Below are 23,194 nucleotides of genomic sequence, written 5' to 3' on the forward strand. Positions count from 1 at the left end.
TATTGAGCCTGGAAACTGCAGGGGAGAGCCTGGGGAGCGTCCTTCCAGCGGAGCTGTGAAGAGGAAATGGCGCCAGTGTGCTGAGGGAGATAGCCCCGCCCCTTTTTCGGCGGGCTTCTCCCGCTCTTTATATTAATATTATGGCAGGGGATTTTTACACTTATATAGTTTATTAGACTATATTATGTGTTTTTTGCCATTTTAAGGTAATCTAATTGCAGCCCAGGGCGCGGCGCCCCCCCCCCCCCCCCCCAGCGCCCTGCACCCATCAGTGACCGGAGTATGTGGTGTGCATGGGGAGCAATGGCTGCAGTGCTGTGCGCTACCTTACTGAAGACCGGAGTCTTCAGCCGCCGATTTCCAGGACGTTCTTCTTGCTTCTGGCTCTGCAAGGGGGACGGCGGCGCGGCTCCAGGACCGGACGACCGAGGCTGGGCCTGTGTTCGATCCCTCTGGAACTAATGGTGTCCAGTAGCCTAGAAGCCCAAGCTAGCTGCAAGCAGGTAGGTTCGCTTCTCTCCCCTAAGTCCCTCGTAGCAGTGAGTCTGTTGCCAGCAGATCTCACTGAAAATAAAAAACCTAATAAATACTTTCTTTACTAGGAGCTCAGGAGAGCCCCTAGTGTGCAACCAGCTCGAGCCGGGCACAGATTCTAACTGAGGTCTGGAGGAGGGGCATAGAGGGAGGAGCCAGTGCACACCAGTAGTCCTAATTCTTTCTTAGAGTGCCCAGTCTCCTTCGGAGCACGTCTATTCCCCATGGTCCTTACGGAGTTCCCAGCATCCACTAGGACGTCAGATTAAAGCTGTTAAGCTCATACTTGGTAGAAATGATTGTTCTAAAGATGAGTGTGCAGAAATATCACGCTCCCAATATATATATATATATATATATATATACATACACATATACATATACAACAAACAATGATAGGTGGCACTCACAGACTCACGGAATGATGAAAAAACTTCACCCCGTGAAGTGTTTATTAAAGCAGACAGGTAACGTTTCGGGGACACTTCCCCTTCCTCAACAAAAAGGTCGACGCCAATTGGTCGACACACCTTAGGTCGACACACCTTAGGTCGACATGGACAAAATGTCAACATGGACAAAAGGTCGACAGGGACAAGGTCGGCATGGAAAAAGGTCGACATGAGTTTTTTATGGTTTTTTGGTGTCGTTTTCTTCGTAGAGTGACTGGGAACCCCAGTTAGTGCACCGCGTCCCCTCGCATGGCTCGCCATGCTTCAGGCATGGTGCCTTTGCTCCGCTACCGCTTCGCTCGGCACAGATTACCGTTCCAATAGTAGTCCACGTGGATCGTTAAGAATGAAAAGGTTCCAAAAAAAGAAAAAAACGTGAAAAACTCATGTCGACCTTTTTCCATGTCGACCTAAGGTGTGTCGACCAATTGGTGTCGACCTGGAGTCCGGATACTATATATATATATATATATATATATATATATATATATATATATTATTTTTTTTTGCTGCAATTTACCCAAGCTTATTCTGGCCTTTTTGTCATCTAATATAATGTGGTTAAATAATTTATTAATCTTCGATGTCCCTCCTTGTTATCATAAACGGGAGTACTTGCAATGGGTATAGCAACCTTGGAAAGGATACCATTTTTAACAGATTGACTTTGTCCAACATACATAAAGGGAACGGTCTCCAAACTGACAGCTCTATTTCACATGTGGCTCTATTTCACTCTTAAGTCACTGTTTTTCTCTGTCTATACCACTTCTCTGAAAACAAATATGTTCCATCATACTTTATTATCTCTAATGCAGATGATAACCAAGTTTACCTATCGTCTCCACATCTATCAACATCAGTGTTGGCCCAGGTTACAGAAGTTCTTTGTTTAAGGATTGAATTTGAGGTGGTAAAATTATATAGTACAGAGCTAATAAAGCCCATTTCACATTAAAAATCCAGGTCCAACCTGGGTTATTGAACACTGTTTCAAGCCATGTCACAACTGCTTAAAACCGTGTGCACACTGCAGGCTGGACCTGGGTTATTGCCAGTGTTTGGAGATGACAATCTCCAACCGCCTGTCATCCAGCTTTCTGCTAATTTTAAGGTGACCCAGGTCGGATAACCAAGGTCATACATTCATACTGCAGACTACCTCCTCCTGGGCCATTGTTGCATTCCAGGGCACCAAACCCGGATAGTCCCTTTCACATTAAGCCAGCAACTGGCAATATCCCAGGTCAGGGACTCATGTGAAACGGGTATGACACTGCTCAACATTCATTTTATTACCTATGATATAGGAGCGGGTTTGGGTAACTTTCAAATTAGCTCTAATTTTTTAGCTACGTTGAAGAAAAATACAAGACAAACACAACTGTCAACTGACTGCTCTGGTTGGGTGGCCAATTCACTTACTGTATATACAGATGGGGAATATTCTAGAATGATTGCGGAGTGAATACTTAGAATATTCGCGGCTAACATTCTAGAATATTTGGTAGATTCCCATATGCATGCGTTATGATTAAGTTCCCTATTAATTGAGGGCATGCATTATCTCAAGAAATAACAGAGGCAAGCACAAAAACTGGTAACTACAACAAACAATATAGTGTACCTGCGCTTGCTAGGAATGACTCCTATCTCTTCACTTTCTCCATCTGCAGTGACTTGGCGAGCCTGCCACCATTCATCATCAGAGGCATTAACGACGTGTAGAATATCCCCAAACTTGAAGTTAAGTCCTTGGCTCGGAAGGCCACTGTCTTTAGTCTTGTCATAATCAAAGAGGGCTCTAAAAAAATTATGAAAGGTTGTTATGAAATCATAAATTTTTTACTAAGTCAAACCTATGTTAAAATCAAATGATTATCATCATTAATAATTAAAGCAGAGGTTCTCAAACTCGGTCCTCGGGGGCCCACACAGTGCATGTTTTGCAGGTCTCCTCACAGAATCGCAAGTGAAATAATTAGCTCCACCTGTGGACCTTTTAAAATGTGTCAGTGAGTAATTAATACACCTGTGCACCTGCTGGGTTACCTGCAAAACATGCACTGTGTGTGCCCCCGAGGACCGAGTTTGAGAACCTCTGAATTAAAGTTTCCACATATATTTGCTCAGACATATCATCCAATAACAGGTAGATTCTATTACCTGTGGGTTGTATGGAACAGTCCGTGCTCCTAGGTAAAGTGCTCAGAGCTATTCAATTAAAGACCTGCGATCAACCGTGAGCAGCCTAAGGCAACATGTAAAGCTCATTTCTGCTCGCATCTGCTGCCTTGGGGATGCTCATAGGTCTGTAATGGATTAGCTCAGAGCACTATACCAATGACCAGAGACCACATGTCTCAGCTCGCGGGTAACTGAATTTGTCATTTCTGCATATATTTAAAAAAATAAGAATTTACTTACCGATAATTCTATTTCTCATAGTCCGTAGTGGATGCTGGGACTCCGTAAGGACCAGGGGGATAGCGGCTCCGCAGGAGACTGGGCACAAAAGTAAAAGCTTGAACTAGCTGGTGTGCACTGGCTCCTCCCCCTATGACCCTCCTCCAAGCCTCAGTTAGGATACTGTGCCCGGACGAGCGTACATAATAAGGAAGGATATTGAATCCCGGGTAAGACTCATACCAGCCACACCAATCACACCGTACAACCTGTGATCTGAACCCAGTTAACAGTATGATAAACGAAGGAGCCTCTGAAAAGATGGCTCACAACAATAATAACCCGAATTTTGTAACAATAACTATATACAAGTATTGCAGACAATCCGCACTTGGGATGGGCGCCCAGCATCCACTACGGACTATGAGAAATAGAATTATCGGTAAGTAAATTCTTATTTTCTCTAACGTCCTAAGTGGATGCTGGGACTCCGTAAGGACCATGGGGATTATACCAAAGCTCCCAAACGGGCGGGAGAGTGCGGATGACTCTGCAGCACCGAATGAGAGAACTCCAGGTCCTCCTCAGCCAGGGTATCAAATTTGTAGAATTTAGCAAACGTGTTTGCCCCTGACCAAGTAGCTGCTCGGCAAAGTTGTAAAGCCGAGACCCCTCGGGCAGCCGCCCAAGATGAGCCCACCTTCCTTGTGGAATGGGCTTTTACAGATTTTGGCTGTGGCAGGCCTGCCACAGAATGCGCAAGCTGAATTGTACTACAAATCCAACGAGCAATCGTCTGCTTAGAAGCAGGAGCACCCAGCTTGTTGGGTGCATACAGGATAAACAGCGAGTCAGATTTCCTGACTCCAGCCGTCCTGGAAATATATATTTTCAGGGCCCTGACTACGTCCAGTAACTTGGAGTCCTCCAAGTCCCTAGTAGCCGCAGGCACCACAATAGGCTGGTTCACGTGAAACGCTGAAACCACCTTTGGGAGAAATTGAGGACGAGTCCTCAATTCTGCCCTATCCGTGTGAAAAATCAGGTAAGGGCTTTTATAAGATAAAGCCGCCAATTCTGAGACACGCCTGGCTGAAGCCAGGGTTAACAGCATTACCACCTTCCATGTGAGATATTTTAATTCCACAGTGGTGAGTGGTTCAAACCAATGTGATTTTAGGAACCCCAAAACCACATTGAGATCCCAAGGTGCCACCGGGGGCACAAAAGGAGGCTGTATATGCAGTACCCCTTTGACAAACGTCTGGACTTCAGGCACTGAAGCCAGTTCTTTTTGGAAGAAAATCGACAGGGCCGAAATTTGAACTTTAATGGACCCTAATTTTAGGCCCATAGACAGTCCTGTTTGCAGGAAATGTAGGAAGCGACCCAGTTGAAATTCCTCTGTAGGGGCCTCACACCACGCAACATATTTTCGCCAAATGCAGTGATAATGTTTTGCGGTTACATCCTTCCTGGCCTTTATCAGGGTAGGGATGACTTCTTCCGGAATGCCTTTTTCCTTCAGAATCCGGCGTTCAACCGCCATGCCGTCAAACGCAGCCGCGGTAAGTCTTGGAACAGACAAGGTCCCTGCTGGAGCAGGTCCTTTCTTAGAGGTAGAGACCACGGGTCCTCCGTGAGCATCTCTTGAAGTTCCGGGTACCAAGTCCTTCTTGGCCAATCCGGAACCACGAGTATAGTTCTTACTCCTCTCCTTTTTATGATTCTCAGTACTTTTGGTATGAGAGGCAGAGGAGGGAACACATACACTGACTGGTACACCCATGGTGTTACCAGAGCGTCCACCGCTATTGCCTGAGGGTCCCTTGACCTGGCGCAATATCTGTCCAGTTTTTTGTTGAGACGGGACGCCATCATGTCCACCTTTGGTTTTTCCCAACGGTTTACCATCTCTTGGAAGACTTCTGGATGAAGTCCCCACTCCCCCGGGTGAAGGTCGTGTCTGCTGAGGAAGTCCGCTTCCCAGTTGTCCACTCCCGGAATGAACACTGCTGACAGTGCTATCACATGATTCTCCGCCCAGCGAAGAATCCTTGCAGCTTCTGCCATCGCCCTCCTGCTTCTCGTGCCGCCCTGTCTGTTTACGTGGACGACTGACGTGATGTTGTCCGATTGGATCAATACCGCCTGACCCTGAAGCAGGGGTTTTGCTTGACTTAGGGCATTGTAAATGGCCCTTAGTTCCAGAATGTTTATATGAAGAGATGTTTCCATGCTTGACCACAAGCCCTGGAAATTTTGTCCCTGTGTGACTGCTCCCCAGCCTCTCAGGCTGGCATCTGTGGTCACCAGGATCCAATCCTGAATGCCGAATCTGCGGCCCTCTAGTAGATGAGCACTCTGCAGCCACCACAGAAGAGACACCCTTGTCCTTGGCGACAGGGTTATCCGCTGATGCATCTGAAGATGCGATCCGGACCATTTGTCCAGAAGATCCCACTGAAACGTTCTTGCATGGAATCTTCCAAATGGAATCGCTTCGTAAGAAGCCACCATTTTTCCCAGGACCCTCGTGCACTGATGCACTGACACCTGGCCTGGTTTTAGGAGATTCCTGACTAGCTCGGATAACTCCCTGGCCTTCTCCTCTGGGAGAAACACCTTTTTCTGGACTGTGTCCAGAATCATTCCTAGGAACAGGAGACGTGTCGTTGGAATCAGCTGCGATTTTGGAATATTTAGGATCCACCCGTGCTGACGTAACACTAACTGAGATAGTGCTACTCCGACTTCTAACTGTTCCCTGGACCTTGCCCTTATCAGGAGATCGTCCAAGTAAGGGATAATTAAAACGCCTTTTCTTCGAAGAAGAATCATCATTTCGGCCATTACCTTGGTAAAGACCCGAGGTGCCGTGGACAACCCAAACGGCAGCGTCTGAAACTGATAATGACAGTTTTGTACTACAAACCTGAGGTACCCTTGGTGAGAAGGGTAGATTGGGACGTGGAGATAAGCATCTTTGATGTCCAGAGACACCATATAGTCCCCTTCTTCCAGGTTTGCTATCACTGCTCTGAGTGACTCCATCTTGAATTTGAAACTCTTTATGTAAGTGTTCAAGGATTTTAGATTTAAAATTGGTCTCACCGAGCCGTCCGGCTTCGGTACCACAAACAGCGTGGAATAATACCCCTTTCCCTGTTGTAGGAGAGGTACCTTGATTATCACCTGCTGGGAATACAGCTTGTGAATGGCTTCCAAAACTGCCTCCCTGTCGGAGGGAGACTTTGGTAGAGCAGACTTCAGGAACCGGCGAGGGGGAGACGTCTCGAATTCCAGTTTGTACCCCTGTGATACTACCTGCAGAATCCAGGGGTCCACTTGCGAGTGAGCCCACTGCGCGTTGAAATTTTTGAGACGGGCCCCCACCGTGTCCGAGTCCGCTTGTAAAGCCCCAGCGTCATGCTGAAGACTTGGCAGAAGCAGAGGAGGGCTTCTGCTCCTGGGAAGAGGCTGCCTGGTGCAGTCTTTTTCCTCATCCTCTGCCCCGGGGCAGAAATGAGTGGCCTTTTGCCCGCCTGTACTTATGGGAACGAAAGGACTGAGTTTGAAAAGACGGTGTCTTTTTCTGCTGAGGGGTGACCTGGGGTAAAAAGGTGGACTTTCCGGCCGTTGCCGTGGCCACCAGGTCCGATAGACCGGCCCCAAATAACTCCTCTCCTTTAAACGGCAATACTTCCATATGTCGTTTGGAATCCGCATCCCCTGACCACTGTCGCGTCCATAACGCTCTTCTGGCAGAAATGGACATAGCACTCACTCTTGATGCCAGGGTGCAAATATCCCTCTGTGCATCACGCATATATAGTAATGCATCCTTCAAATGCTCTATAGTTAGTAATATACTGTCCCTATCCAGGGTATCAATATTTTCAGTCAGGGAATCCGACCACGCCACTCCAGCACTGCACATCCAGGCTGATGCGATTGCTGGTCGCAGTATAACACCAGTATGTGTGTATATACCCTTCAGGATATTTTCCAGCCTTCTATCCGCTGGTTCTTTGAGGGCGGCCGTATCAGGAGACGGTAACGCTACTTGTTTAGATAAACGTGTGAGCGCTTTATCTACTTTAGGGGGTGTTTCCCAATGCGCCCTAACCTCTGGCGGGAAAGGGTATAGTGCCAATAATTTATTAGAGATTAGCACTTTTTTATCGGGGGAAACCCACGCTTTATCACACACCTCATTTAATTCATCTGACTCAGGAAAAGCTACTGGTAGTTTTTTCACTCCCCACATAATACCCTTCTTTGTGGTACTTGTAGTGTCAGAAATGTTCAATGCCTCCTTCATTGCCGTGATCATGTAACGTGTGGCCCTACTTGACATTACGTTTGTCTCCTCACCGTCGACACTGGACTCAGTATCCGTGTCTGGGTCTGTGTCGACCCACTGAGGTAACGGGCGTTTTATCGCCCCTGACGGTGTCTGAGACGCCTGGACAGGCACTAATTGATTTGTCGGCTGTCTCATGTCGTCAACAGTTTTTTGTAAAGTGCTGACATTTAAATACAACCATCCAGTCAGGTGTCGACTCCCTAGGGGGTGACATCACTAATACAGGCAATTGCTCTGCTTCCACATCATTTTCCTCCTCATACATGTCGACACAATCGTACAGACACCCAGCACACACACAGGGAATGCTCTGATAGAGGACAGGACCCCACTAGCCCTTTGGGGAGACAGAGGGAGAGTTTGCCAGCACACACCAGAGCGCTATATATATATATATAGGGATAACCTTATATAAGTGTTACTCCCTTTTATAGCTGCTGTTTATAATTTAGCTGCCAATAGTGCCCCCCCTCTCTCGTTTTTACCCTGATTCTGTAGGGACTGCAGGGGAGAGTCAGGGAGCCGTCCTTCCAGCGGAACTGTGAGGGAAAATGGCGCTTGTGTGCTGAGGAGATAGGCTCCGCCCCTTCACGACGGCCTTATCTCCCGCTTTTTTCTGGAAAACTGGCAGGGGTTAAATACATCCATATAGCCCAGGAGCTATATGTGATGTATTTCTTTTGCCATCCTAAGGTATTTCTGTTTTTTATTGCGTCTCAGGGCGCTCCCCCCCCAGCGCCCTGCACCCTCAGTGACCGGAGTGTGAAGTGTGCTGAGAGCAATGGCGCACAGCTGCAGTGCTGTGCGTTACCTTAGTTGAAGACAGGAACGTCTTCTGCCGCCGATTTCACCGGACCTCTTCGTTCTTCTGGCTCTGTAAGGGGGCCGGCGGCGCGGCTCCGGGACCCATCCAGGCTGAACCTGTGATCGTCCCTCTGGAGCTAATGTCCAGTAGCCTAAGAAACCCAATCCACTCTGCACGCAGGTGAGTTCGTTTCTTCTCCCCTTAGTCCCACGATGCAGTGAGCCTGTTGCCAGCAGGACCCACTGAAAATAAAAAACCTAAAATAAAGTTTTACTCTAAGCAGCTCAGGAGAGCCACCTAGCATGCACCCTTCTCGTTCGGGCACAAAAATCTAACTGAGGCTTGGAGGAGGGTCATAGGGGGAGGAGCCAGTGCACACCAGCTAGTTCAAGCTTTTACTTTTGTGCCCAGTCTCCTGCGGAGCCGCTATCCCCCTGGTCCTTACGGAGTCCCAGCATCCACTTAGGACGTTAGAGAAAATAAAAAATATCATCATTATCTATATCTATTATCTATATATCCCTAATGGTATTATAATTTGTACAAATATTAGACAATAAAAATTACAATACAGTGCATCACAGAACCCATATGCTACACATATTTATTAACATTCCACACTGGCTACTGTACTCTAATAGTAGTCTACATCAAGTTTACAGTTAAAACAAATAAAAATATTGCTGAGCATAACAAGCATTAAAAATAATAGATGCTGACAGAAAGAACACGCATACGATCTTAAAGTGCATGCATAATACAAAATGTATGTGAACGCTGCAGCCCTCCTTCACAGGGGAGGCTGGAAATGAAGGTGACCTATTCATGAGACTCTACATTACTGCAGCAGGAAGAATAGAAATGAAAACTTATTTAGATGAAAATACTTGTTTTAGGTAGAAAAAAAAAAAGATTAGTGGATCCTAAAACATAAGCCAGCTAACCAATTGATTCTATTATCTGGTCACTCAATTTTCTATGTAAACTATGCCCTACTAAAAGGTGTCTGGAAATAAAAAAGCTAGATCTATTTAATTTTGAAAATGGCAGATTATTATTGTCCATTACAGGACAATGCTTTAATCATATGATTTATTTTTGATTACTTCAATGCTGAGAGGATAAGAGATTAGATACATTTGACACTGTTATATCAAGGCAAGAATAAAGATGCGTTGATTCAGGGAGAAGCTGTATTGCTTAAATACATCCTGTTACAATAAAAGCAAGAATAAAGTCAACGAATTGAGTCAATAAAAATAATAATGCATTTGTGCATACATGTGCTTAACAGCTTAATTGGCTAATATTTCCAAAAACCGCTCAGAAATTATAGTTTTTTTTCTTCCATGATTAAATTAGGTTAAGAACATCTCTTTAAAAACATATCCAACATGACTTAATAAATACACCTATTTTTTTTTTTTTTTTAAAGTCCCTCTGAGTGTGTCAGCTGCTGGAAGATCTTCCTGGAGCAGCACAGTAGGCAGTTTCTGACTAGATGCGTGACCATGTCAGGGAAAACCCAGCCTGGAATGGTCATATTTGATGCGACTCTGCCAGGAAAGCAGTCAAGGAAAAGGAGATTTGAGAGTATTTTGTGAAAACCCTCAGCACAACAGCTGCAGAATACTCTTTTTTTTCTTTAATGTAGGTTGTGGTTGCATGCTTGTGTGTATACTAAAACTTTTGATTGGCATTCAACTTACTGTAAAGTTGAGATCAATGTGTGATACTGTGCAGTGTGCCTCCTTGTACTATAAAACCCTAAGAGGGTCCATAAATAATTTAATCACATACATAAAGTATCCCATATTATAGAACAAGCTCCACCACTGGCCATAGAACCGATTCCCAGATCATACATGGGCTTTGATCTCACATTTCCAAGTACAGATGACCGATATGAAACATTGAGTACTTTCTTCTTCGGCATAAAGATGAACACAAAATCTAAAAAATACTTTACAGACTGTTAATATCTCCTATGAGCTCACCTGACATATAATGATCGTTTTTGGCTTGTTCGAAGGGATCCGGAACCAGAGCTGACACTACTGTTCATCATTTGTTCCCTTAGATCATGTATTTTAGCTTCAAAACGACTATATTCTACATTAAAAGAAAAAATAAAATAAGTGGCAAGATTGTTCAATTTAAATATCCAAGTTTAAATTAGACTTACTAAATTCTTACTAAACTCTTTTTTGTGCATGTATTGTATGCCATAACTTTAGACCTGGTCTGGCTCGAAGATATGGGTTTCCCTTGTAACCAGGCAAAGACTCTCTAGAAGCCAAATACTGTAGAAGCAACATGGGTACCAGAAGACACATCTAATATATACTGTACATATTTACATTTACAGTAAAGGATATACCCTAGCTAAAACAGTTCCTTTGACGACCACACTCAAAAATTCAATGTTCTACCAACTTACGAGTAGCATCACAAGAATAAAGGTGTTTTCTGGAGCCATGGGGCCCAGAGCATGCCTACACTATGGAACCCCTCGCTTCCCCCATTAAATTTTGCTAAGCAAGCAAGGCCAACATGTGTGGCAAAACTAAAATGAGAAAATAAATATGAAATATACAAATACACAAACTGCTGCTCTCCCCATGCCCATCCTCTCTGTCCCCTTTCTACCCAGGGCACACTCCTGTGTGTTACACATAGCCCACCATTCACTCACTAATTTCTGCTCGGGGGGAGGGCACACTGATCGATGTCAGTAGCTACTCTACCCCAGGCTGCCCCTGCCTGCTGAGGTGAGCGGCGCTGGCAAGTCCCGTCCTAGCAGTCACACAGCACACTGAGCCGGTCAGTCTCGGTCACTCAGTAGTTACACGACTTACAATGCAGTGATCCTGGTAGATGGCATCAGAGCCTCTGACACTGTCCACCAGGATCACTGAGGCGAGCAACTTTTGAGTGACACACACTAAAAAAGTGTGTGTGTGTGTGTGTGTGGCCATTGTAAACACTGCCTGGGCAGTTGAAACACTGTCCCCCAAAGCACCTGCTCCAAGTGCCCCAACCCTAGCTATGCTCATACACAGGACATACACTGGCAATGATTTATCCCACTATTTAAATTGGAAGATTGTACAAGAGATGTTTAGTCTCACTGTACATTACACCAATAGTTTCAAACAGAGAATAAGATTAGGTGGATGTTGCAAACATTAATACAGGTGTGAAATTAGAAATAGTACGTAACACTTACAATGCCTATTAAGAGGACACAAATCAGCATAAAATTACCATTTTATAAGAAAAATGTGAATAAAATTGGGGGTGGTTGCTGCAGGAGGAAGACTGGCAAGTCATCATGCAGAGAGAAACCATGCTTTTTCTCAAACAGAAAAAATAAGATTTTACTCACCGGTAAATCTATTTCTCGTAGTCCGTAGTGGATGCTGGGGACTCCGTAAGGACCATGGGGATAGACGGGCTCCGCAGGAGACTGGGCACTCTAAGAAATAATTAGTACTTATGGTGTGCACTGGCTCCTCCCTCTATGCCCCTCCTCCAGACCTCAGTTAAGGAAACTGTGCCCGGAAGAGCTGACATTACAAGGAAAGGATTTTGGAATCCAGGGTAAGACTCATACCAGCCACACCAATCACACCGTACAACTTGTGATAACACATCCAGTTAACAGTATGAACAACAAACGAGCATCACTCAACGGATGCCACATAACATAACCCTTTATTAAGCAATAACTATATACATGTATTGCAGAAAGTCCGCACTTGGGACGGGCGCCCAGCATCCACTACGGACTACGAGAAATTGATTTACCGGTGAGTAAAATCTTATTTTCTCTAACGTCCTAGTGGATGCTGGGGACTCCGTAAGGACCATGGGGATTATACCAAAGCTCCCAAACGGGCGGGAGAGTGCGGATGACTCTGCAGCACCGAATGGGCAAACACAAGGTCCTCCTCAGCCAGGGTATCAAACTTGTAGAATTTTGCAAAGGTGTTTGAACCCGACCAAGTAGCAGCTCGGCAAAGCTGTAATGCCGAGACCCCTTGGGCAGCCGCCCAAGAAGAGCCCACTTTCCTTGTGGAATGAGCTTTTACTGATTTTGGATGCGGCAAGCCAGCCGCAGAATGAGCCTGCTGGATCGTGTTACAAATCCAGCGAGCAATAGTCTGCTTTGAAGCAGGAGCACCTAGCTTGTTGGATGCATACAGGATAAACAGCGAGTCAGTTTTTCTGACTCCAGCCGTTCTGGCTACATAAATCTTCAAAGCCCTGACTACATCAAGCAACTTGGAATCCTCCAAGTCACGAGTAGCCGCAGGCACCACAATAGGTTGGTTCAAATGAAAGGATGACACCACCTTCGGCAGAAACTGCGGACGAGTCCGTAATTCTGCCCTGTCCATATGGAAAACCAGATAGGGGTTTTTACATGACAAAGCCGCCAATTCTGACACACGCCTAGCCGAAGCTAAGGCCAATAGCATGACCACTTTCCACGTGAGATACTTTAGCTCCACGGTCTTAAGTGGCTCAAACCAATGGGATTTCAGGAAACCCAACACCACGCTGAGATCCCAAGGTGCCACTGGTGGCACAAAAGGGGGCTGAATATGCAGCACTCCCTTAACAAACGTACAGCTCAGGAAGAGAAGCCAGTTCTTTTTGAAAGAAAATGGATAGGGCTGAAATCTGGACCTTTATGGACCCCAATTCTAAGCCCATAGTCACTCCTGACTGTAGGAAGTGCAGGAACCGGACCAACTGGAATTCCTCTGTAGGGGCCTTCCTGGCCTCACCCTAAGCAACATATTTTCGCCATATACGGTGATAGTGCTTTGCTGTCACGTCCTTCCTAGCCTTTATTAGCGTAGGAATAACTTCATCCGGAATGCCTTTTCCCGCTAGGATCCAGCGTTCAACCGCCATGCCGTCAAACGCAGCCGCGGTAAGCCTTGGAACAGACAGGGTCCCTGTTGCAACAGGTCCTGTCTGAGAGGCAGAGGCCATGGGTCCTCTGTGAGCATTTCTTGCAGTTCCGGGTACCAAGTCCTTCTTGGCCAATCCGGAACAATGAGTATTGTTCTCACTCCTCTTTTTCTTACGATTCTCACCACCTTGGGTATGAGAGGAAGAGGAGGAAACACATAGACCGACTGGAACACCCACGGTGTTACTAGTGCGTCCACAGCTATCGCCTGAGGGTCCCTTGACCTGGCGCAATACCTTTTTAGCTTTTTGTTGAGGCTGGACGCCATCATGTCCACCTGTGGCAGTTCCCATCGTTTTGCAATCTGCGTGAAGACTTCTTGATGAAGTCCCCACTCTCCCGGGTGGAGGTCGTGCCTGCTGAGGAAGTCTGCTTCCCAGTTGTCCACTCCCGGAATGAACACTGCTGACAGTGCTTGCACGTGATTCTCCACCCAACGATGAATCCTGGTGGCTTCCGCCATTGCCACCCTGCTTCTTGTGGCGGTTTACATGGGCCACTGCGGTGATGTTGTCTGACTGAATCAGCACCGGTTGGTTTCGAAGCAGAGGCTCCGCTTGACTCAGGGCGTTGTATATGGCCCTTAGTTCCAGGATATTGATGTGCAGACAAGCCTCCTGACTTGACCACAGCCCTTGGAAGTTTCTTCCCTGAGTGACTGCCCCCCATCCTCGGAGGCTTGCATCCGTGGTCACCAGGACCCAGTCCTGTATGCCGAACCTGCGGCCCTCGAGAAGGTGAGCACTCTGCAGCCACCACAGAAGAGACACCCTGGCCCTGGGGGATAGGGTGAGCAGCCGATGCATCTGAAGATGCGATCCGGACCACTTGTCCAACAGATCCCACTGAAAGATCCTCGCATGGAACCTGCCGAAGGGAATGGCTTCGTATAACGCCACCATCTTTCCCAGGACTCGCGTGCAGTGATGCACCGACACCTGTTTTGGTTTTAAGAGGTCTCTGACCAGAGTCACGAGCTCCTGAGCCTTCTCCGCCGGGAGAAACACCTTCTTCTGGTCTGTGTCCAGAATCATGTCCAGGAAGGGCAGACGCGTCGTAGGAATCAGCTGCGACTTTGGAATATTCATAATCCAGCCGTGCTGTTGCAACACTTGCTGAGAGTGTGATATGCGGATCAGCAACTGCTCCCTGGACCTCGCCTTTATGAGGAGATCGTCCAAGTATGGGATAATTGTAACTCCTTGCTTTCGAAGGAGCACCATCATTTCCGCCATTACCTTGGTAAATATTCTCGGTGCCGTGGACAGGCCAAACGGCAACGTCTGGAATTGGTAATGACAGTCCTGTACCACAAACCTGAGGTACTCCTGATGAGGTGGATAAATGGGGACATGCAAATAAGCATCCTTGATGTCCAGAGACACCATAAAATCCCCCTCTTCCAGGCTTGCAATGACCGCTCTGAGCGATTCCATTTTGAACTTGAATTTCTTCAGATAAATGTTCAGGGATTTTAAATTCAAAATGGGTCTGACCGAACCGTCCGGTTTCGGTACCACAAACATTGTGGAATAGTAACCCCTTCCCTGTTGAAGGAGGGGAACCTTTACCACCACCTGCTGGAGATATAACTTGTGAATTGCCGCTAACACTACCTCCCTTTCCCTGGGGGAATCTGGCAGGGCCGATTTGAGGTAACGGTGAGGGGGCATCACTTCGAATTCCAGCTTGTATCCCTGAGACACAATCTGTATAGCCCAGGGATCCACCTGTGAACGAACCCACTGGTGGCTGAAATTTCGGAGACGCGCCCCCACCGCTCCCGGCTCCACCTGTGGAGCCCCAGCGTCATGCAGTGAATTTAGTGGAAGCCGGGGAGGACTTCTGTTCCTGGGAACTAGCTGTATGGTGCAGCTTCTTTCCTCTACCCCTGCCTCTGGCAAGAAAGGATGCACCTCTGACTTTCTTGCTTTTTTGTGAACGAAAGGACTGCATTTGGCAATACGGTGCTTTCTTAGGCTGTGAGGGAATATATGGCAAAAAATTTGACTTCCCAGCCGTAGCTGTGGAAACTAGGTCCGAGAGACCGTCCCCAAACAATTCCTCACCCTTATAAGGTAAAACCTCCATGTGTTTTTTAGAGTCGGCATCACCTGTTCATTGCCGAGTCCACAGGACCCTTCTAGCAGAAATCGACATTGCGTTTATTCTAGAGCCCAGTAGGCAAATGTCCCTCTGGGCATCCCTCATATATAGGACAGCGTCTTTGATATGCCCCAGGGTCAGTAAAATAGTCTCCCTGTCCAGGGTATCTATTTCCTCAGACAGAGTATCTGTCCATGCTGCTACAGCACTACACATCCAGGCCGAAGCAATTGCTGGCCTCCGTAGAGTACCGGAATGTGCATAAACAGACTTCAGGATACCTTCCTGCTTCCTATCCGCAGGATCCTTTAGGGCGGCCGTATCCTGTGACGGCAGGGCCACCTACTTGGATAAGCGCGTTAACGCTTTGTCTACCCTAGGGGAGGATTCCCAGCGCAACCTGTCCGTTGGCGGGAAAGGATACGCCATAAGTAATCTTTTGGAAATCAGCACTTTCATGTGAAGGGGGAAAAGTCACCTCTTGCTTTTTCTCCCCAAACATATAAACCCTCTTGTCAGGGACAGGGTTTTCCTCTGATATATGCAACACATCCTTCATTGCTATAATCATGTAGCGGATGGCTTTAGCCATTTTAGGCTGCAATTTTGCCTCATCGCCATAGACACTGGAGTTAGAATTCGTGTCGATATCTGTGTCAACAATTTGGGATAGTGGGCGCTTTTGAGACCCTGCCGGCCTCTGAGCTGTAGGATCAGGCATGGGTTGAGACCCTGACTGTACCAAGGCTTCAGCTTTATCCAACCTTTTATGCAAGGAGTTTACATTATCATTTAACACCTTCCACATATCCATCCAATCAGGTGTCGGCGCCGTCGGCGGAGACACCACATTCATCTGCACCTGTTCTGCCTCCACGTAGCCTTCCTCGTCAAACATGTCGACACAATCGTACCGACACACCGCACACACACAGGGGATGCTCTAATTGAAGACAGGACCCCCACAAGGCCTTTTGGGGAGACAGAGAGAGAGTATGCCAGCACACACCCCAGCGCTATATAACCCAGGGATTACACAGTAACTTAGTGTTTACCCAGTAGCTGCTGTATAACTGATTTATGCGCCTAAATTTATGTGCCCCCCCTCTCTTTTTACCCTCTTTCTACCTGGAGACTGCAGGGGAGAGCCTGGGGAGCTTCCTCTCAGCGGAGCTGTGGAGAGAAAATGGCGCTGGTGAGTGCTGAGGAAGAAGCCCCGCCCCCTCAGCGGCAGGCTTCTGTCCCGCTTTCTGTGTAAAAATAATGGCGGGGGCTCATACATATATACAGTGCCCAGCTGTATATATGTGACTTTTGCCAAGAGGTATCATAATTGCTGCCCAGGGCGCCCCCCCCTGCACCCTACAGTGACCGGAGTGTGTGGGTAGTGTGGGAGCAATGGCGCACAGCTGCAGTGCTGTGCGCTACCTCATGTGAAGACAGGAGTCTTCTGCCGCCGATTTCGATGTCTTATTGCTTCTGCCGGCTTCTGTCTTCTGGCTCTGCGAGGGGGACGGCGGCGCGGCTCTGGGAACGGACGACCAAGGTTAAGATCCTGTGTTCGAACCCTCTGGAGCTAATGGTGTCCAGTAGCCTAAGAAGCGCAACCTAGCCGCAGTTAGTAGGTTTGCTTCTCTCCCCTCAGTCCCACGTAGCAGAGAGTCTGTTGCCAGCAGAAGCTCTCTGAAAATAAAAAAACCTAACTAAAATAGTTTCTTATCAGCAAGCTCAGGAGAGCTCACTAAAAGCACCCAGCTCTGTCCGGGCACAGATTCTAACTGAGGTCTGGAGGAGGGGCATAGAGGGAGGAGCCAGTGCACACCATTAGTACTAATTCTTTCTTAGAGTGCCCAGTCTCCTGCGGAGCCCGTCTATTCCCATGGTACGGAGTCCCCAGCATCCACTAGGACGTTAGAGAAAAAGCTAATTTCTACAATTCATACACTGCAGTACATTTACTGGACTTCTCTGAATCACCTATTATTGACTGGTGCCTTTAAACTTGCAAGTAAAAAAAGTGTCACATCGAGTTGAGTTTTTAACCGGAAAATTTTACCTAAGTGCACAAAAGCATAGTTCTGGGATTCAGGCAAATAGTGAAAAAAATTATATATACTGTACCTTCTGGACGGTACTGTGCAATAATAGTCACGGTCTGACCGGCATTCTTTAACGCTGCTGCTGCTTGTTCATGTGTGGCTGCTCTGAGATCAACACCATTTACCTGTGCGGCAAAAGACAATTCACATGTACCTCTCCATATAATTTAGAAATACTGTAAGAGCAGCTTTATTTTTATATGTGTCATGTACTGCATCAATTCATCACATTTTAGTCCCTTTTCAGTTTTTGAAATATTAAATTTTTATTGACGTTTTCAAGCAAAAAGAACAAAGGGGATACAGAAAACAAAGGAGTACACATAAACATGTAATGGGTACATAGCAAAACAAAAAATAAAGATGCGCACTTATGTAAACCTACCAGAGAAGAAAGTAAGCAGAAAGAGGCAGAAGCCAAGTTCCACATCTCAATAACTAGATTGGGGAAAATCTAGGAGACTAAAGCTAGCCATACACTAGAACGATTTTAGGTATGAATACATGACTTGGACGCCTCAATCGATGCATCATACGCACATCGTGCATTATTTGGGTAAGATTACGATTTGCGGTCCCGCGGGTCGAATGTGGCATCCTCTGATCAATACGTGCAACCCATGTTATCCGTCGTAATTGTATTCACATCGTACCATGTTTTATGCATATACAATGCATTATTCGATCAGCATCATGCTTTCTGTGAGGCATATAGGGGGTATGATGGGTTGTAAGAGTCTATGCACATTGTGTGTAATAACAGCAAATCATGAGTCTGTGACTGCCAGGGAGCACCCAGGGAGTTTAAGGGAAATTGTGAGATGACTCGCATCTGATGCTGATCATTCTAATGTATGGTCAGCATTAGTTCGTCCTACTTTGGAAGGAGGAGCCTATTAGCATTTCCTGGTATTCGCTCCATCTGAACCATTTCACTAGAGGAGACGAGGCTGAGGAAAAATATGTGCAATCTGCTGTCTCAAATTCAAAGTGTTTCTGTATCTTACCCTCAAATACATGCATACTTGGTACAGAAGCGGTCCCTCACAGCTACGCAATGGTAGCTTTTGTGACCAATATGTCATCTCCCTCGGAAAATAATGAAACAGAGCTAATGGTCTAAAGGTAAAGTCACACCTGTTACTTTCCCAACTGAAGTAAAAACCGCGTGCACTCCACATGTCAAAAATTCTCCAACAAAATTTGGATATAGAGGACCAGATTTAATGCGGTCTATCTGAGGTAAGACAGGCTTTGTGCATTCGTTTCTGATCAATTTCTGTATGTTCGATACAGCGAGATACCTTGAAACAAGCACAAAATATAGTTGCCCAAGGGGAGGGAGGTGGTTTGAAACCACTGGACAGCGCTGCATTTACTATTCAGCAATTTTAATGGGGTTTTGAAAATAGATATCAATGTTTATCAGTTTACAAATTACAACCCCTCCCCCCCAAAAAAAAGACAACAGTATTTTTAACCTAGTTTCCAGATTCTGCAACAATCTGATGAGGTATCAGGCTTTTCAGCAAACACTGAAAAAATCCATAGCACTTTGCTTAAGTACCCATCCTGCACAATTCTTAGTAGTAGGAGATACCACAATTAAGTGGACCAGATACCATTTCACATATCTCATGGTCCATATAACGGTTTGCTTGGGTAGTCTTTATTCTTTAAATTATACTTACACTTTAAAGGTCATCTCAGATGAGCTGGAGGGTTGGAGGGACGTTACCTTATCCTATGTGGGACAGTCTAACTTGATTAAAATTAGTTTTTTCCAGAGGTTTACGTATCTTCTCCAAGTCCTTCCCTTATTTCTTACTATTAAAGATTTGCAGTCTCAATAAAACGTTTAGAACATGTATCTGACATTAATCATTAATTGTCCACTCCCGAAATGAAGATTGCGGACAACGCTAGTGTATTTCTCTCCGCCCAGAGGAGTATTCTTGACTCTTGATACTTTTCACATGCAGGCCCTGCTTTTTGTCCCTCTGTGTCGATTGATGTACGCCACAGCCGTGGCGTTATCCGACTGTACCTAGATTGCTTGATCCCGGAGCAGAAGGGAGGCCTAAATCAGGGCATTATAGATAGCCCAAAATTCCAGGATGCTGATCAGAAGAAGGGCCCCTTGGGCAGACCACCTGCCCTGGAACTGCACCCCTTGGGTGACAGCCCCCCATCCTCTCATCCGTCGTGAGCGTAGACCTTCCAGGAGACTGGAAGACTGCAGCCATCGTGGCCGGGGGTGCATCTGAAGATGGGAATCGGATCACTTGTTCAGGATGTCCAGTTAAAAGGGTCTGGCATGGAACCATCCATACTGGATGGCCTTGACCGAGGCTACCATCTTTCCCAACAATCTTATGCAAAGATGAATGGAAACTCGAGTTGGTTGGAGAACCATGTGAACCATTTCCTGGAGCGTTCCCACTTTGTTCTCTGGGAGGAACACTTTCTGCGCTACAGTATCCAGTAGCATTCCCAGAAACAGGAGCCGCTGAGATGGCTCTAGGTGGGACTTCTGTAAATTGAGGATCCACCCGTGGTGTGACAGAAGGTGTATAGTGCGATCTATATGGAGCAGTGGGAGCTCGCTTTTATCAGGAGATCATCCAGGTAAGGGACCACTTTGACCCCCTGGACCATGAGCTGGAACATAATTTCCGCCATCACCTTCGTGAACACCCTCGGAGCTGTAGAAAGGCCAAAGGGTAACGCCTGGAACTAGTAATGATTGTTCAGCAGAGCGAACTCAGATAGGCCTGATGAGGAGGCCAAATTGGGATATGGAGGTAGGCGTCCTTGATATCCAGGGACACAAGGAATTCCTGTTGTTCCAGGCCTGCGATCACTGCTCGCAAAGATTCCATCTTGAATTTGAAAACCTTTAGATAAGGATTCAAGGACTTCTGATTCAAAATTGGCCTCACAGACCCGTCCGGTTTTGGCACAACGAACAGACTGGAGTAATAGCCTTGTCCTTGCTGTTGCAGGGGTACTGGAACAATGAATTGGAACTGGACCAACTTTGTGATGGCCTGTAGTAGCGTAACACGCATATTTTCCAAAGCTGGTAAGCTTGATTTGAAAAATCGTTGGGGAGGAGCACCATTAAACTCCAGCTTGTAACCCTGAGAAATTAGGTCCCTATCCCAGGCATCCTGTCAGGAACTTTTCCAAATGTGGCTGAAGTGACGTAACCAGGCTCCCACCTCGGGATCCTCCCGGGATGGGTGGTAACCGTCATGCTGATGTCTTTGCAGAAGCTGAACTGGTGCTCTATTCTTGAGAGCCGGCAACGGCTGGTTTCTTAGGTTTCCCTCTGGCGCCTCTAGCTGCATTTGATGCATCTCTGGCCCTAGATCAAAATCTGGGGGATTGAAAGGACTGAGTAGACAGGCCCGGGTAGGTACGTCTAGCGAGTGGAGCCCCCGAGGGATGAAACGTGGATTTCCCAGCAGTAGTTTTGAAGATCCATGCGTCCAATTCGCGCCTCCGAAGAGCCATTCACCTGTAAAGGGAAGACATTCCACATTTGGAGTCAGCATCTGCAATCCACTTACGCAACCATATGGCTTCTACTGTAGCATTAATATTGTTAATCTCTTTTAGGGAGTCACAGAGGGCTCTTGCCGTGTCCTGAATGTGTTTTAGTAAAGCCACCGTATTAACTAAGGTCATGTCACCCGAGAGACCCTCCTGGATTTGAGTAGCCCAGGTGTGAATTGCATGTGTCCTCCAGCAACCTATGGATGACACATGCAACCTGTTGTCATCCAATTCTCCTATCCCCCGGGTCCTTTACCGTAAAGGAGCCTGGAGGAGTACCACCTACTTAAAGAGGCGAGAGACCGAGACGTCTACAGCCGGAGATTCTTCCCAGAATTTTCTACCCTCGGGGGCAAAGGGGAATGTGTGCAAAAACAGTTTTGATACCTGATATTATTTATCTGGATTCTTCCAAGCTAGTTTAAAAAAAATCATCTAATTCCTTAGAATCAAGAAAGAAATGTGACAGTCAGTTTGTCTTGAGGGAGTAAAAACGACTTCTGATTTGCAGCATTCTCTAGGGGGAGCTTCAGCACATCCCTTATAGTTAAAATGAGGGGTTCAATACCCTGTGTAGGAGTGGAATCACCACCTATGGGATCCACATCGTCCCCATCATCCTGTATATCATCATCAGAATCTGATAGAAGTGCAGGTAAAGCACGTTTATGTGGACCTGCAGTAAAGAGGCGGGGTTGGGGAACATCAGCCCTGGCAGCTAGATCTGCTACTGCTTTTTGCAGTTCTTGTGCTTTGTTGGTATTTGCAGTGAGCTGAGATGACATATCAGACATCATAGTTTTGATAGCCCTTAGCCAGGTGGGCTCGTGAATCTCCCCCTTATTGTCTTCAGCATTTTGTGAGGACTGACTAGACTGCTCACATGATATGGAACCAGATTAAAGAGGGGAGAATCTGACATTACATACACAGCATAACTTTTGTTTTACCATAAGGAAAACACAACCCACATACAACACAGACTGATTACAATGCAAGCCTGCCCTATTGCATGTGAGAGGAGACGCAGAGGAAGAGAGGACCCAGCACACCAAACGCTGCAGAGCCCCAGTGAGGCTGTCAGCGTTTCTACATACCAGTAAGAACTGCTTGTACAATGTAATTCAGTCAGAGGAATAATATCTGCGCACAATTAGCGGTTCTCCCCCTAATTAACACCCTGTACCAGCGATGCAGCGTGTGACAGTCCGGAGGAGCTGTGAGGCTGCTGCTGCTTATGCAGAGGAAGGCACCAAAATGCTGATGAGCCTGCTCTGATTTAGCGCCGCCCCCTGTAATAGCGCTGGAGTTACATAGTTATATTTATACTGGCCCTGTCTCCTAACTATGCTGTAGTCTTACATGAATGTTTGGTACAGCAATCGCTAGCCAGTCTCACGCAGGGGCTATAGTGGGTCCCCCCCCCAGGAGGGACCCGTATGCCTCACCCGTGCTTCTGCCGCACCAAGAGTCGGGGGACCCCCCTAGCGGGGTCCCCAGTGTGTACTCACCACGACGATCACCTTCAGACAATGTTAGGGGTGTGCGGCTTGCTGCGGTTGCGACAGACAAGGCGCAGTGGCTGCACCTCACGAGGCCGGTGACCGACCCCTCCCCTAACTCCCACGGTGCAGGTATGCTGTTGCCCAAACAGCATTCCGAAACAAACAAAAGTTTAAAATAAAATGAAGAAAATCACTGGAGCTAGCAGAGTGTACAACCTCTCATTAGGACACTTTTTTTCTAAACTACCTTTAGGGGGCATAGAGGGGAGGAGCCAGCACACCCAGTGAAAGAAATTTAAAGTGCACTGGCTCCTTTGGACCCCGTCTATACCCATCGGACTTATGTGTCCCCAATATCCCTTATGGATGC

General features: G+C 46.7%; 1 protein-coding gene across 27 annotated transcripts in view; it reads right to left on the reverse strand.

The window, feature by feature from the left end:
- Window positions 1–23,194, reverse strand: part of DLG1 (discs large MAGUK scaffold protein 1) — a 1,011,951-nt gene that overhangs the window by 140,779 nt on the left and 847,978 nt on the right. For all 27 annotated transcript variants that reach the window (XM_063916386.1, XM_063916392.1, XM_063916391.1 and 24 more), the window contains 3 exons: window positions 17,781–17,883; window positions 10,564–10,678; window positions 2,614–2,790 (listed from right to left, as the gene is read on the reverse strand). In XM_063916386.1, the coding sequence (XP_063772456.1) occupies window positions 2,614–2,790; window positions 10,564–10,678; window positions 17,781–17,883 (395 nt within the window). The remainder of the gene's footprint in view (window positions 1–2,613; window positions 2,791–10,563; window positions 10,679–17,780; window positions 17,884–23,194) is intronic.

This window comes from Pseudophryne corroboree, chromosome 4 (assembly GCF_028390025.1).
Source record: "Pseudophryne corroboree isolate aPseCor3 chromosome 4, aPseCor3.hap2, whole genome shotgun sequence".
Lineage (NCBI taxonomy): Eukaryota > Metazoa > Chordata > Amphibia > Anura > Myobatrachidae > Pseudophryne > Pseudophryne corroboree.